The sequence below is a fragment of the Lampetra planeri genome, chromosome 15, assembly GCF_965212315.1.
Source record: "Lampetra planeri chromosome 15, kcLamPlan1.2.h2, whole genome shotgun sequence".
NCBI classification, from domain to species: domain Eukaryota; kingdom Metazoa; phylum Chordata; class Hyperoartia; order Petromyzontiformes; family Petromyzontidae; genus Lampetra; species Lampetra planeri.
In genome coordinates this window covers 11,702,539-11,717,584 of record NC_136121.1, presented here as the reverse complement: position 1 = coordinate 11,717,584, position 15,046 = coordinate 11,702,539, and the positions used below count along the sequence as shown (strand labels likewise).

Here is a 15,046-nt window from a genome sequence, read left to right as displayed (position 1 = left end):
CGGAGGGGCGTAGGGACTAGGGAGGCCATCCAACCACAAGGGCTGCACTTGGACACGTTCCTTGACTAAATTAGATTGTACTCGGTCTGTACAATATTGCAAGCGACGTTAACATTTACCAACTAGGAATTGCGTAATTTCAATAAGCACATAAACAAATATTAATACCTGCAAGGGATTATGTGCAATGTAATCAGACGACACGATTCTTTTCAATGATTGCTTGGTTCTTAACAAAACAAATCCAAAGCAATTTGTTTTTCTTATATATAAATGTCATTTTTGTCTGTCTGTGTGTTCACACACTTGCGAAGGATTTGACTCTCAAACGGTGGGGTATACGGAGAAAAAATATCCAGGTACCACGCCGTAAGCCCCTTGGTGAGCAAGCGCTACTCCTTTTTCCCATCCGTCAACTTTAAAGTAGTTAAATTAACGATTGAATACAAAGTTCTTTATTTAATTATTTATGACGCGCGCTCGACTATACCAATTCACACGCCTTCGGTGGGGGGGACTGCCCCTACCAAGTCACACGCGTTCGGTGGGTTTGAGGGGGACATTTTCTTTCGCGTTAAAAATGCAATAAAATACACAAAACGCTGAGGTACATTCTTCACACTGATGTCCCCCCCCCCCCCCCCGATGTGTGCTGTTACAACTATACAGTTGGTAGATGTTACCACGAAAGGCCGTACATGTTACTGCAGAGCGGGCGGGGGGATTGTGGCTGGTAGCAGCCCAGCCCCAGCCTGCCAAGGTGCCACATCGGCTGGCTGGGCAATCTAGGCGAGGCCGGGGGCTCTGCACGGGACTAGGCCTCACCACGGCAATGTTAAGTGCTATTTCCTTGCTTCTTTCGCTCAACTCACGTTGATAGAAACCTATTATTTAAATAATCACCTTGCAAATATTACATTAATAATGTTATTGTGCAGACAACTAATATTTTTATTTCTTGCTTCTTTCGCTAAACTCACATACATAGAAACCTATTATTTTAATAATCAACTTGTAAATATTACATGAGTAATGTTTATGTGCAGACAACTAATATTTCAATTTCTTGCTTCTTTCGCTAAACTCACGTACATAGAAACCTGTTCTTTTAATAATCACCTTAGAAAATTACAATATTTCTGTTTGTGTGCTGACAACTAATTTTTCTAAATTTACTTGGTCAATGTTATTCTAATTATTATTGTGTCTAAGTCCTTGTGTGCGTGTGAGTCCATGTGCGTGTCTGCGACGATGTGAGTGTGTGTGTACGTCCGTGTGTGTGCAAAAAAATAAGTTATGTTTGTAGACAACTGATATTTCTAAATTCGGTTGCTAAATATGAAAATATAATTGTGTGTCTATGTCCTTGTGTGTGTGTGAGTCGATGTGCGTGTCTGCCACGATGTGTGTGTGTACGTCCGTGTGTGTGTATACGTCGATGTGTGTGCGAGTCGATGTGTGTGTGCGTGAGTTTATATGTGTGTCAGTCAATGTGTGTGTAAGTTAAAATTAAAAACATCAATTATGTGCGTGTAAATCGATGTGTGCGAGTCCATGTATGTGTGTGTAAGTGCATGTGTGTGTCGCTGTGTTTGTAAGTCGATATGTCTGTGTGTGTGTAAGTCGCTGTGCGTGTGTGTAAGTCCATGTGCGCGTGTGAGCCATTAGTGTGTTTGAGTCGATATGTGTGTGTGTCAGTCGATGTGAATTTGTTAGTAAATGTGTGTACGTGGTGTGTGTAGACAACTCATATTTACAATTTAAGTTAGTATATTTTTATATTTACGTGTGTGTCTAAGTCCATGTGTGCGTGTGAATCGATGTGAGTGTCTGCGAAACTGGAGTGTGCCACTAAGAGGTGGGGCCTTACCATCAGCCCCACCAAAACGAAGCACCTGCTTGGGTATTTTGTACCATTGGGCACTCCACCCCCACAACTCCCAATCGGTGATGGGGCAGTTGTGGAGAGAGTGGAGAGTTTCCCATACCTGGGCAGTGTGCTCATGACCGGCTCCGGTTTAACAGCAGAGGTATCACTCCGAATCAGTCGAGCGGCATTATCTTTTCATCGGTTGCCTAACGCTGTGTGGAAGCTACCTGGTCTGTCGCTCCGCACGAAGCTTCGGGTCTTCTCGGCCACAGTCATTCCCTTCCTTCTCTACGCTTGCGAAACGTGGACCCCCCTAATGGAACATCTTCGCCGGTTAGAAACATTTAGGCTGGTCTGCCTACGATCCATCCTGGGATTAACCAGGCTGGATTGTGTGCGGAGCTCACAAATCCTCGAAAGATCTGGACAAAGTCCCATCGGTGAGCACCTCCGGCAGGCAAGGCTGCGTTGGCTGGGTCATCTAGCCCGCATGCCCAGCCACCGCATGCCGAAACAGCTTTTGTTCGGCCGGATCGAGGGGGCTAAACGGACGCGGCACGGGCGAGAGAAGAGATGGAGTGACGTGGTACGGGAGGATGTGGAGCTGAGTGGACTTGCCGATGACTGGTACCAGCGATGTCAAGATCGGCCTCTGTGGAGGAGGCTCGTGAAGGATGCTACTGGGCAATTGGAGGCAGTCGCCCTCCAACAACAACAGAGGGCGGAGGAGCGACGCTCACAACAATGAGCGGAGTGCCGGGTGGCTAAAGCACAGCAAGTTGGCACAGTAGAGGGCACAGGTGGTGCATCAGCCAGTCATCTCGGTCATCTCAGTCAGTCGACTCGTGGCACCTGGTTCTGCCCCGTGACCTTCTGCCGGCGGGCGTTCGACACTTCACGTGGCCTCAAGGTGCACATGGCCTGGCACAAGCGTCGTGGTGACGTCACCGCCACTTAGTGGCGAATGGCGGTTGTTGTGTGAGTCGCTGTGTGTACGTCCATGTGTAACTCCATGTGTATCTAAAGTCGATGTCTGTGTGTGTCAGTCTATATGTGTGTGTCAGTCCATGTGTATGTGTGTATGGGTCAATGTTTCTAATAGTGTATGTAAGTCGATGTGTGTATGTCTTTTTCGCCCGGGCAACGCCGGGTACTTCCCGCTAGTATTAAATAATCAAATGCACAGCACACTCCAAGGACACAACCAGAGATAACATTTGCATATAATTGGCATATTATTTTCACACATCGTGCACGCTCAAATTCACGATTCAATTGCGTTTCGTGATCGTATACGAATTGTTTTTCATCTGTGAATGTTCTTCATTAACACCACCAGTTCACTGATGATGGCCTGCCCACACAGTTGGAAAGCAGTAAACATGCAACGTTGGACCAACTTCGGGCCAACGTTGGATCAACTTCGGGCCAACGTTGGATCAACTTCGGGCCAACGTTGGACCAACTGCGGGCCAACGTTGGACCAATTTCAGGCCAAAGTTGGCATGTCGTTAGCACAACGTTCCATGTTTGCTCCAATTCATTTCCTACACATGAGCCGATCTCATTGCTCCATCTCCGCTGCGCTGACCACCATTATGAGCCATCCTTCCCTTGATGGCAGCTCCTTTTCCACTGGATCAAATGTCTCCTCAAAAGCGACAAAAGCCAGGCATAGTCGAACTGTATTTGAAATTGTCTGCAATATGATAGCATGTGGTCAATGGTAGTTTTTTTCCCCTCCACATTAAGAAACATGCGTTACTTTAGAGTACTGTATTTGGCTGCTATACATTTCCACACTATAAGCCACTTCGTTGAGCTATCATTTGTGGCCCGGTCGCTTCTAAAAATAGCTACATAGATCAGTGGGCCTTAATTGGTAAAATAATTTAAAAGTTTATACTGTGGTTAGTTTATAGTTTTAAACTTGTTTCTAAATCCAGTTTGCTGATGTTGCTTGCTTGGCCTTGGAATTGTCCATTGTGGTTTTAAACATGTTTGTGAATAATTGACATCGATATGTAGACGTGGAAGGTACATTCTATACACGTGGAAGGCTGTTAGTCATGGTTTATAATTTAATAGTATTCATACCTACAATCTATAACCATATGTACACACACGGTTGCCTTTGTACGCATACACTCGATTAAATCTTGCCTATACATATATGCTTAACTCAGTCGAACCGATTGGAGAAAACTGCTCACAGTAAGCACTTTTACAGCGTGACGACGATTATCGTCTCCCAAGAGGGTTATTGTGATGAGCGCCACTCATACGCCCTGCTGCTTTTGTCTCCTACTTGTTTTGAATTTTCGCACCATGCTTCATGTACTATATTTTAGGTTTCTCTGACCTTGGGTAGATTTGAACAAGGGCCGGTTTATTAGATGACAATACAAGTTCCGTGTATATACATGGACACACGTGCATGTACACATTTCCATATGCACGCATAACACATGCACACTGCAGAACTGTGTACCCGTATATGCACATACTGAATGCAATCATATACAAGCGTGCAATACTGTAAGTGGTCGCTGTGTATACATTGTGGAGTATAAATTACGCATTGTACACACGTATAGTATAAGCAGTGATCACACGCAGTCATCAGTGGCGAGACGTGGACACGTAGGGCATTGCACACGAATACACACGCACGTAGTACTGTACAATTAGTCCAGTGCTGAACTATAGCACGCAATGGGCCTTATCCATAGCACTGGCAGGTCGCCAGTGCTATGGGCGTGGTGGCCAGCCACCACGCCCGGGTCGCCTTCGTCTCCCCACGATTGTACGGGAGGCCTACGCACGACGCACCACGACACGGGGATGCAAAGACGGCCGCGATTTTTATTGCACACTTAGATACTCGGCTCACTTCATATACTCGGCCAACAACTGATATACTCAGCACGGCACTTTACCAGGCACGCACGTGGTTTTAGCGCGCGCCGCACTTCCGGGTGCCTCGGCGCGAGCCACGCCCCCTTCTTCCCGTGCGTGCGTGCCCCTCGTCCGTACAAACCCTGTGGACCCCGTCTTGTATCCCCTTCTCACAAACAAACAACAACAGCAGCAACAGCAGCCAAGCGGACGAAGCAGCCATGGACAACACGCCGAAGCAGCCGTACCAGGGAGACCAATTGGCGCGTCTCAAAGAGAAGGATAAAAAGAAAGAGAAGAAGTTCGGCGACGAGAGCGACCACGCTAAGAAGACAAAGTTTGTGAGTACAATGTTGTCCCGCTTGTTGAAAAGCAGGACCCCTTCTTTCCTCCTTGGTCCGGTATCAACGTCGTCGCAACGGGAACCACACCCCGCTCCCGTCCGCCTTCTTTCCGTGCTCTTCCATGCACACAACTTCCACAACGTTGTGTATATTGACAATATGACTGTGTACTAAGTCGTATAGGCGTGTGTGGTGTGTTACTCCTATCGGGCGTTGTGCTGGACACCGACCCCTTCGTGTGCCACAGTGCCGGCCTTCATAGGCGCTGCTCGCTAACAGCACTTGCCCCAAACACTCTGTGCGGTGTGTAAAGACATCAGCGCTGGGGAGACAAAGGCGGCCGGGCTTGGTGGTGGCCACCCCCCCCCCTCTCGAGGGCTACACAGTGCCGGTAGCCTTCGTAGGTGCCCCAAAAGTGTGTTTAGGTTGGCGCAATGGAAGCGATTTGGTTAATTAACGCTACTCAAACCCAATCCTTCCAGAGTTTGATTCCCACGCCACGGCCGACATCGTCAGTGGTGAGTGGATATGATCTGAAAGCAGGCAAGGAGTCGAAGTATGGTCAAACAACATCGTGCCCCGGGTGGCGTTGCCAAAAACACTTGTACAGTGCTGTACATTGCATGTGTCGGTCAATAATGTGTGTGTGTACAGTATACCAAAATACTTGCTCGGGCATAAGAGGTGTGTTGACTGGTGACATGAAGTGCAGTGTAGGGTGCATTGTGTTAATATAGGTGTCGGTCACATCACGGTGCACCTAGCCTGGCACAAGAGCTGCGGTGACGTTCTGTGTGTATACGTACGTGTAACTCGTACACGTACGTATTCCTAAATCTGCGTGCCCATCAGAGTACCCCTAGTGGAGATGGCGGTGGCTTTGGGAGGCTTTCATCCAGCAGTGGATTGACCATGGCTGATGTTAAATGATCTAACCTGTAAAGTGTTGTAGAGTGTGTATGTGTGTCAATTTGTCAGGCTCGTGGGCTGGACTCTTATGTTGACAGATTCAGTCAATCAACTATCCAGAGCCGTTGCATTGGATACCATTCTGGACGTCCGATGGACGTACTTAAGCCCAGCCATGGGAATGTGGAATTACCACTGCAAACATACCGTACGCTCTCCCACACTGTATACAGGAAGAGTGGTATGGAGGTTAAAATATTTTGGAAATACGACTGTACAGACTTGTATGTTGAACTTCTTTCGCACCGTACGTAGCCAACCGTACTGTTAAGAAAAGCGAGTGGCGAGACTGAACAAGGGAGTGACAACCAAAGTATGTAACTTGCCCGAGATAACTGAGTGATGAATTCAGCTCGTGCGCAGCATCCACATGGATTCTTTCATCGCGTGGCCCTGGAGGGATGCCGACAGCATGGGGAGGCCTTCATCCAGCAGTGGATTGGTCAAGAGCTAAAGGACTGCTGATGACTATAATATACCACCATTGGAATATCTTTTGTCAGTAGCAAAATATGATCATTGGTATTGTGGTCAATGCAAACATGACTCCTTGTAAAAAAGGTGCCAGTTTTGTTGCCAGATAAAAGGGTAAAATTGTTTTACTATAATATAAGCACAATTACTACTGTACTCGTAAGCTTTAAAATAATTTTACTACTTGGACCGTATGATCAGTTATCACCTGTTCAATATTGACACCACACTATTCACTTGGCATAATTAATCTGTTATTAACTTCGTACAGTGTGTATTTTATAAAGCATGAACGTCTCACATCCGAAAGGAAGGAATGGAGACGTTTCGAGACCTGGCATTAGCCATAATTAACTGTTAATCTTTATTTCAATTTCAAAAACACACCGCCTGTCATGTACAGTGTACTGGACACATACATGAGGGTGCCGTTACAGATGATGGTTATCTAGTTGAGCTTATGACTAACCACGAAGTGTAGAAAGAACTGCCTGCTAAGGTCATTTTGGCACAATATTGAATATAAGAGCAGTATGCATATGACTCACAAAACACTTTCCAAGATTGGTATATTGGGCGAATTGATGGCCAGTGTTTTGCCAGTCATCCATCTTATCCCCAGCACTGACCTATGCCAGCATTCTGTTTGTGTTTGCATAATGCATGAAGGATACATACATTCATGACGTGCCCAATAATGAATACTAACTACAGGGCCTAAACGAAGCTCATGGAATCTGCCAAATAGGTTCATTAAAATGGTTGTACCGTGTGTGTAGGCATGAAAGAAGAGGTATATAGATTGTCATTGGCAGCTAATTTTTGAGTACTGTATGCTGTATATTCGCAGTATTTTCCATGTAAAGAAAAACACGACGACGAGTAAAACTTTTAATGAGATGTAGCAACGGTAGCATGCTGTCTTCCTTGAATGTACAACATGTGACATTTTGTTCAAGGCACAAACTACTGCTGGGATGTCAATCAGCTTAAATCAGCTACCGTGTGTGTTTTTTGAGTCAACCGAAAACAGAGTAACTTGTCCTTGACGTTAACTCTTATGTGTTTCTTTTCAATATCTGCCAGTTTGAAACAAAGCACATACAATTTCAGGAGCATCAAAAAAAGTGTAACAAAAATACAACTTTGCTTTATGGAGGCATAGTCATCATGAATGTTCACCGTGGATGAAGGTTAGTTTCAATGCAATTATTTACCGTACATAGCCAACCGTGCTAATCGGAGGTGCCACGAGTGAATTAACGAGCTTGCTCTGCTTACTGTTTATTATTGCCATGGTTTAATGGTTAGCACACTTGCAATCCTTAGGTGACCGGTTCTATCTCTTGACCTGGCTGTGGAAACAATTGGTACGTTTCTTAATTCCCACTGACTATGTCCACCTAGCACAGGGGCCGGTAATCTTTGGCTCCAGAACCACATACGGCTCTTTAAGGACTGCTTGGTGACTTTATTGATTAAGGACCACCGTTTCATATTTGCATGCATTGCGGCTCTTGAATTAGTTTTTTTACTGAAAAAAAAAGTATCTTATTATTTTGGTTGTCGACCCCTGCGCTAGATGGATCCTGTGCAGGAGCTAGATGGATCGTGAGACCATGAGGGACGGTGATAATGGGCAGGTCCTTATCCAGTAGTTGATAGATCATGGCTGCTGATGACCAGAATGATATGGCGTAGTATTTACCACACTGGTTAATGCATTACACTGTAATGCCAGTGCCCTGAGTTTGATTCATGCCCAGGGCTTACAATACGTGACAATGACAACTTACTATTTGGTTCTTTCGGTAAAGTCACGTAGGTATAAAATAAATTAAATCATATAAAAAAATGACAACTTAACCCAGGATATGATGCAGCATCATTTAGCATGTAGTTCCCATGATACATTTTTGACCAATCCTTTTCGATGAGACCCTGACAGTAAAAACTGGTGGAGTTTTCTTGCCGAAGTAAATGCTGTTGAAAAACTTTGGTCAAGTAGGCCTAGAGGCCCATAAACAAAAACGTGTAAGTAGATAAATGTCCTTCCTGTCTGTTTTTTTTTATAGAGTACAGTAGTTGCAACAACGACTTCCTGTCTGTTTATTGCATATTCGTCCAATACTATATATCATGTTTAAGCTGCATGCTTCACACCATGCAGACAAATTAATGTCAAAGGTGGTCTGTTGGCATTTAAGAAACATAAGCCATTACTACAGCCTGCAACTTTGACCACACCTCATTCTGTAGGAAACACATGTTCCCACTTCCCGGGTTCAGAGTGTTTGCAAGTAAAACACGTGTGCCAGATGTTATAAAGGCATCCTCGGTATAATGTGAAATATAGCTGTTCATAGGACAATAATACATCTCCACAGCTTGTAAATGTAGCTTAAATATAACAGTCAACAAGTTGACAGTGTTTCAATTCATTGACACGACAAGCCTATTTCGGAACCATAACCCCTGATTATTTTTTGCAATTGACTGCCATTTTTTTTGTGCTCTTTGCACACCCCCTGATAACGTGTCAATGTGTACGGTGACATTGTGCAGCTGCAGTTACATTTGTTCCACCTGCTAGTCACATCGTACGGTGTGAAAGAAGTTCAACATACATTTTCCTCAGGTACTAAAGCGTCTGATTTTTTTTTCATCTTAAGTCTTTGTTTGTGCACGTGAAAACTTCTAATTTTGTTTTGCAATAACCATCACCTTATTTTTTCCAGAACCAGGTGACCAAAAGCTGTTGTCAAAAACAGTCAAATTGGTAACGAGAAAGGGAACAGCCATGTTATGCAGTATACGCATTTTTCTCATGGGTGGCGTTTTTAAGAGGGGAGTACTTTTACTGTTATATTTCAGTCTCTTTCACAAAACTACATGTATGCTGTCCAATACTGTACTGAACGTGTTCCTGATCGACTCATGAATGCTTTGCAATCTCTTATGCTTTTCTGTCTCATGTGCCGGTTCGTGGTGGCAGCCAAAGCAGATCTGCAGGCACGAGATTAAGTTGGACGGGAAGACTTACTCAACAGCGTAGCAAGAAACAAAAATACCCAATGAACAAAATGCCAATTTAAAACAACATACAAGTATGGTAGTTTATGTGTTAAAATGGCTCTTGTTAATTATTTCCTATCTTATGTATTTTGGGCTGGTGGATTGATGTGGCAAGGCGTACTTATGATTAACGATTACATTTTTGACCGCTCTGTGCGTGGTGTGGAGCAATATGAATACTCTACTACAGTGCATTCCAATGCGAACACTCGGCAGTGGGAAAACTTGGGCGTAGTTAACTGTGTGGCATAAAAAAAATACAATGAGTTGGGTCATACGATATTTTTACCCGTAACGGGCGTGTTTTACAGCGTGTCATATAGCTCCTGTGGTCCAAGCTCGGTTACCTAACCAATCAGCCGTCACCTTAATACAGATACTTTGCCCTTCGGGGACTTGTAGCACAATAGGGTCGTTGGCCTCCAATTAAAATTTCTATTGATATTTTAAAAAATGCATTGTATTTGCAATATGAGGAATTTACTTGAAGACAGTTGAAGGAGGTCGATTGAGTGTTGGTTCACAATCACAGTAGTGTACGTGTATAGCATAGCCTTGTATATTGCTAGAGGATGTTTTAGGTCTACTCTTCCACGCTGGCCAGACGTCTTATAAGAGTTTGGAGTCCCCACAATGTATCCTACCACACGCATTCTGCCCATCAACTGTGGCCGTACCCATTTCTACTGCTTGGTGGACAGATCTTGGAGCAATTAAGCAACTTGCCCCCTTTGCTTCAACTGCTGTGCTGGGAGATCGAACCGGTGGTGACCTCTGCTTTGCAAGTCCAGTGCACTTTTACCAGAACGATATACGATATATATTCATTGCCGCTTTCAACCTTTCGCTGCTGTTGGGAGTGCATATATCTCTCTCACACACTGGCAGTGTGTTCCGCTTGAGGCCTCTTTCAGTCTAGTCCCCGTAGTTTAAATTTCAATTTGTCTGAATTGCTTTGTAATCGGCTTCTTCAACACTTCAGTGATTCCCCCCCAGGTTAGGTTGACCTAAAATGCCATCAGCTAGTGTTTTGCTTGTGACAATATTTGAGTGTTGTCTTGGAAACTGACCTCGTATGACGTCAGAGTGACCTCAATCAAGTGCACCCTCACAATTCTCACCTTGGAAGCCATTTAACTGGCACTTTAAAAAAAAGATATCGTCCGACCTTTGACGTTTAGTGTTAAGACTGCCGGCTAAAGTTGTCCGAATGAACAATGTACAGTATTTCAAAGAGATACATCTTCATAAAGTTGAAAATGAAAGTAGAACATTAGGTAACTTGTTTAATGAACTGTCTGCTGGCGGGTGAAGGCGTCACGATGCCGTGTCGGTGTTTTGGACATGCTGTTCATGACGGGTTGGTGAAGTGTGGGTGGGCAGCACTAGTTCAGATATTACTTGCCACGAGTATTAACCACGGTCGGGAACTGATCTCAGGTCTCAGGGTTTATAGTGTATGACGCAAACCACTGCACTGCTACCCCACCCAATCGTTTTGACGTGTAAAACCACAGTACATACAGTTCTGTTTTCAACTTATGTTTGATGTAGAAGCTTAAATTAATCGTGAGTGGATGTAAGGTTATATTAACGTTAGTAAGCTTAATGCTTTGGCCTCATGAATCTACTGCAATACATCATACGCTGCTGGTTGACTGAATTACAGAATACCCTGGAATTTGAGTTCGGAGGACAGTTGTTAAGATCTTGCATAGCCACATTCTTGTATCTCGTGTGAACTTTAGCTCAACTGTCCTGTACAGTTTTAATCATAAAATATGTCATTGATGAGAAAACTCATCATATCAGAAAAAAACAGTGCACACCTGAAAATCATGAGTTTTAAACAACATTCAGAATGTATACAATAAAAACACCCGGCCTTTGTGGATTATGCAATAACTATTCATAGTTCTTGAATAACTGATTTCTGGTTCTTATGCCTTCAGTCGCAATGAAATACATTTTTTTTAATTGACTGACAGCCAGCAACGACACGGAGAGACAACACGAGACCAGTTTCGGTTGGTGACATTTTGTTCACATTTATTTGACTAAAAATTTGTCGACCTACGGCTACTGACTATTTTATGTAGGATGTGTTAGGCATATGTCTACAAAAACATTTTTTTAGGGGGAGTCGACAATGTTTGTAAACCTCTTGGATAAACTTTTTACCCCCACATCTGGGTGGGGGGGAGGGGACACTTTCTATAACTTTTTGATTCAGGGCTTTATTTAGTTGATGGACAAATGGAACACCGGGCTTTTCTAATGAGATGGTGACCTAAGACCAGTGGACCACAATGCGCTATTGTTGGTTTCTGAAAAATGCACAGAGGCTGGGCGCTTTTTGCGTGCAGTATGAATAGGTGACGATAACAAGGCGATTGCACTTTTGAGAAGTCACTGCTGTAATTTTGCTCGCACTACGTTACAATATTGAACGTAAGATATTTGTTTTTTTACCCTTCTATCTGGCAACAAAACTGACACCTTTTTTTACAAGGAGTCATGTTTGCATAGACCACAATACTTGCAGCCATAATGCAAACAAAACACATCTGATAATATATGCGTCATCTGGTCCAACCCATGTGAGACTAGGCTCTAAGGAAAGCTGTCTCGGGTGTGGACCAATCAACTTCAAGGACAGTGCATATATTATCAGAGTTATGTTTTTTGTTTGCATTATGACTGCAGGTATTGTGGTCTATGCAAACATGACTCCTTGTAAAAAAAAGGTGTTAGTTTTGTTGCCAGATAGAAGGGTAAAAAAAACAATTATCATATTTTTTACTGGCAAATGAGGTTCCAATGGAATATTGAACATACATTACTTGAATAAATCAATACAAAAAATTGTTTTTACAATATGTGGCTAATGAAAGAACTAAAGAAATCGACCATTTGCAATCATCATTCGCCACGATGTATCCACTGCTGGATGAGTGCTGTCCGCAGGCAAATCTCGGGCACTCCCTTGCGGTTTTGTGATGCGACCACTCGTACGTATCTCGCTGCTGCACACACTCCCCGCTGATTCGCATTGCTCCATCTGCGCGGTTGCATATCGTTGGGGGGGGGGGGGTGCTTCCTGCGGCTAAGACGAACGTTCAAATGCGTTAAGGGAACAACGTGAGCGCGTGCAAATATTCTAGCCAGAATTGTAACACGGTCAGGATGTCGTCCACTCAAATAAATCGAACCAAGTGCGGGGTGACGTCTGTCGTTGCACTTTCGAGGCTGGTAACTGTTACGTTGGGCGTTCTCTGCGTCGGCAGTATCACCTTGTTGTTGTTGTTGTCGCCTTTTTAAATTATTGAAAACGGGAAGCTTGTCATAAATCTCGAGTGCCCTACAGTGCACCAAATCGACATTCGCATCACATTAAAGCATTCCAAGTTATCCGTAAGATTATCTCGTCCATGAGCTTGCATTTTAAAGAGCATGTTCAATCAAACCAGTTCCACGGCTTTTCCCCGCATTCGCGAATTCACCACCGTCGATGATGATCCGTCTGCTTTTCACTTATAGCTGTGAGAAGGATGGGGGTTAACAAATTAATTCGCAACTACAGTGGCATACAAAGAGTGCATGCTCAAGCTTTGTAGTACCAGCTCCAATCAATTAATCTTTTGACCCTGCACTGTTGGAACACCTGTTAAATAAGAAAACTGATTATTACTTTGGAATTTAAATTGTCTTTTGAGATATATATACTGTATTCATTATAGTAGCTGCCACAGATTGCCCTGCTTAGCATTCGGGTCATTGTGTGCGATATCACACAACAAAACGAAGCACTTTTAGCTTCAGTGGAACATGCGTTTCAAAACTGCTCATTAAATGTGATTTGGCTTGAGCACAAGTCTCAGTGCTTTGTTTTAGTGCAGTGTTATTGCGGTGCTAGTTTTAAGTGGTAGTAGTTGTAATTGTTTTGGGTAACTCCCTAGCAGCTTGACCGGTTTTATGTTATGAAAAAATAAGAATAGGGTTTACCCTTTCTGGCAGTAAAACAGATATTAAGATGTTCAAACATCAAATAGAAACCTTTTGCAAGGAATTATGTCTGCATTAACCATACGTACTTGTGATGACCATGCAAATAAAAATCATGCTCTGATAATTACATGTAACTTTAATTAATTTTCCATCTACGTGACATTACCGAAAGAACCAAGAATTATGAATTCCTGCAGGCACGAAAGTTTTAAGTCTAAATATATGGGCATTGTCTTTGAAACTGATAGGTCTACACTAGGACACCTTTCTAAAGTGCCTAGTTTCGCCAGTGTCAGACCAGAGAACACCAAAAGGCGAACTGGTTTTATGTTTTTTAAGATGTTTGGTAACCCACTACAGTGACGTGGGGATCCTTTGGTCACAAAGCTGCACGTCAACTTGGAACCGCAGGGCCTAAACAGGCACTGTGGCGCTGATGTGGTTTCTCAAATATCTGGTGTAATGTTTGCATTTGAGAATGCCACGTTGTTTTACACGACGGTACTGTATCATCCATTGGTGTTTGCGACATTTCATTTGCCGAGAGGATTGTTATCTTTTATGTGTGTGTGGGTGTTCAAAAGTCTGGCTGGAGAGTGGGCATGTGCACTGGTATGGTGCCACACTCCAGTCAGGTTGTCAACCGCATGTGAGAATTGTCTTGAGACTCCTCTACCCACTTTTCTTCGTGCCATTTCTCACAAGAATTCTTGTTTAAGCCAAAGTGTGACCCACATTTGAGTCAGTAAAAATACCCTGTTTATTCAAAATACAGTTTTTTGGGGGGTTATCTCCCATAAATATGAATGTGTCGTGTAAATGTGTTGTTAACTTGTCTTGTTTATGTAAAAACATGTTTTACCACACCCCGAGTGTGACGCTTTAAAGTGTCTGCTTATGTGGGCAAGGCTTGGTAATTCTGTTGGTAGGTATAAGTGAAGTGCATATATATTCCCTCCTTTCCAAGCCACAGATGGCAAGGCCACAAATGGCAGATGCTTTGCTGTACTACAGTGAGCTATCTCAAAAAAGGCAATCAAGACGGTCCCCTCTACGCCATGCCAGAATATGCCAATTTTGTCCGTGTAATACCATATGCCGCACACATTAGTTTGTGATGCTCGCATTGGCAGTGGCGCACAATCACAGCGAACACACACGCAAAAAACACGCATGGGTCAAATAACATGTAAATAATGAGCTGTCAAGAAGGGCCATTGCTCGAAACGTCAGCTATTATATATGTGTTTCTTTTAAGGCAGTAATATGCCACGCGCAATATTTGGATCGCTGATTAAATAGATACAGAGCACAGTTATAATGATATCCTGACATTACTGTAGTAGCTACAGTTTATGACTTGTAATGAGCCATATGCTAATGAGTTATCCAGCTTTTAAACATTTGT

At 43.5% G+C, this 15,046-nt stretch overlaps 1 protein-coding gene across 7 annotated transcripts in view; it reads left to right on the top strand.

Moving 5' to 3' along the window:
- Positions 1-4,649: 4,649 nt before the first annotated feature.
- The window catches only part of LOC144722733 (protein diaphanous homolog 1-like), a 112,231-nt gene continuing 101,834 nt past the window's right edge, over positions 4,650-15,046 (top strand). For all 7 annotated transcript variants that reach the window (XM_078601085.1, XM_078601084.1, XM_078601086.1 and 4 more), the window contains exon 1: positions 4,650-5,109. In XM_078601085.1, coding sequence (XP_078457211.1) covers positions 4,990-5,109 — 120 coding nt within the window. In that variant the 5' untranslated portion in view covers positions 4,650-4,989. The remainder of the gene's footprint in view (positions 5,110-15,046) is intronic.